The 2,076-nt window shown below is 32.7% G+C and overlaps 1 protein-coding gene across 1 annotated transcript; it reads left to right on the forward strand.

Moving 5' to 3' along the window:
* The first annotated feature begins 585 nt into the window (after positions 1 to 585).
* LOC122272599 (tigger transposable element-derived protein 6-like) lies at positions 586 to 1,357 on the forward strand. The gene is made up of 2 exons (XM_043056452.2): positions 586 to 1,138; positions 1,221 to 1,357. The coding sequence occupies exons 1-2, from the start codon at positions 586 to 588 to the stop codon at positions 1,355 to 1,357; spliced, it is 690 nt and encodes a 229-aa protein (XP_042912386.2).
* The last annotated feature ends 719 nt before the right edge of the window (positions 1,358 to 2,076 follow it).

Raw genomic sequence — 2,076 nt, forward strand, 5'->3', positions numbered from 1 at the left:
CTATTAAGGGCCAATATTTTGAGGAACGAAAATTTTCCCCTTAGACATAATGTCAATTTTCCTCCCATTAGAGGGACACATTTTCCTGACTACCTCCAATAAAGGCCATTTTTTTAAAAAAAAATTTCTCAAAAAATCTATTTTTTTACATTTTTCTTCTCGCAAAGGCCATAAATCTAAACAGGTGTGTCCAATTCTTTAACTAAAAGTTTTGTAATAGAAACAATATTGTTTTTAAAACTTTATGTGGTGAATCAGCTAATGTTGATAAAGATTTGTGTCAAGACAGGAAATCAAGGCTTCCAATCATTCTGGCAGGCTATGAAGATCGTGATGTTTATAACTTAGATGAGACAGGACCTTTTTTCCGTGCCTTCCTACCAAAAGTTTAGTTGAGAAAGCAGAAGTGGCCAAAGGAGGAAAACAAGCTAAACAGAGTTTCACTGTGTGTTTTTGTGCTAATGCTGCTTTTGAAAAGGAAAGTCCGTCGTCATTTGGCACTCTAAGAAACCTCGTTGTTTGAAAGGTAAAGATTTATCACAAATGGGAGAAAAATATCATTATAATAAGAAGACATGGATGACCATGGAAATATTTAAAGATTGGTTGATTAGTTTTGACAATAAAATTACAAATCAAGGTAGAAAAGTGGTTCTTTTTTTGGATAATGCACCATGTCACTCATTTTACGAAAACTTGAAAAGTGTAAAGCTTCAACTCTTGCCTCCAAATACTACGTCTGAAATTCAACCTCTAGACCAAGGAGTTATACGCTGCTTTAAATTAGAATACCGACGTTTTGTTTTGCGAAGACTCCTTTCTCTTATAGATTGCGATAAAAATTCATCACAAATCATTCAATCTATAACAGTATTATATGCCATTCGGTGGATTAAACACGCCTGGGAAAATGTAAAAGGACAGACAATTGTAAATTGCTTTAAGAAATGCGAGCTAAGCAATACAGCTTTAGAGGCCACTATCGATGCAGCTGATTTAGAAAATGAAGTGGTTGAACTTTCAAAAGCTGCTGCAATTCAATATGACCCAAATTCAGATAAATATGAAAATGGGCTAGAATGTTACCATGATTTATCGGAAGATTGGGAGAAAAGATTTATAGATGATTTAGATACAGGTAAAGCATTAATATTTATTGTTTTAAGTTTTGAAAAAATACAATACATATTTTTGTGAACTGATTTGTTCAATTTTTTCAGGAGTTCAGTCTGATTCAGATAATGAGAATGAGTCCCCCGTGCCATATTTATTTAACCAAGAAACGCTAATAGAAGTAAATAAACAGATATCCCAATCCAAGGCATTAATAAATGATGCGAATTTAANGAAACCTTAGGTGCAGAAGCTAAAATTTTAAAATTGTACTATAATTTTATTTTGCAATTAAAAGTATACGTGATATATATTAGAGATAGGTGTAAGATGTTACAGAAAAAATTCAGATACACAGACTTAATCAGAATATTATAAAAAAATCCGTAAGGCCAAGCCACCCCTGACTTCCCACCTTAAATTTGATTTAATAAGTTGTTTCACTTTAATAAGTTATTAAATATGTCAAAATGTATTTTGTTTTCTATGTATATGTGCGTTTTCCTTCCATCCAGTTAATCAATTTTTTTAAATAATATTTTCTCTTGAATATTCTCGCGCCACCCCTCTGGTGTGCTCGCGCCCACCTAGGGGGGCGCGCCCCACAGGTTGAGAATCGCTGGTTTAAGAAGACGTTGTCATTATTGAGAATAATTGGATTGATTCCGGATTTAACCGTTTGGTGGTTAACAGGTAACTGCGTGCAAAACCATAGTGGTTATGTGAAACTGTAAAACTTACGAAGTAAATCCGAATTCTGAAAGGTATTTTCACCATACAAGAAAAAAAAAATTCTGAAATAGTTAAAAGTTAATTTCGTATTCATAACTGTTTACGGATTAACCGGACTGACTATGTATTTAAGTACTTTTTGCCATTACATCAAATTTATTGTCTGAAAAATCAAATACAAACTAAAAGACTGATAATAGAAATTCATTTAAGTTTAATTCAACTATGGAT

Source organism: Parasteatoda tepidariorum, chromosome X2 (genome assembly GCF_043381705.1).
Source record: "Parasteatoda tepidariorum isolate YZ-2023 chromosome X2, CAS_Ptep_4.0, whole genome shotgun sequence".
Taxonomy (NCBI): Eukaryota; Metazoa; Arthropoda; class Arachnida; order Araneae; family Theridiidae; genus Parasteatoda; species Parasteatoda tepidariorum.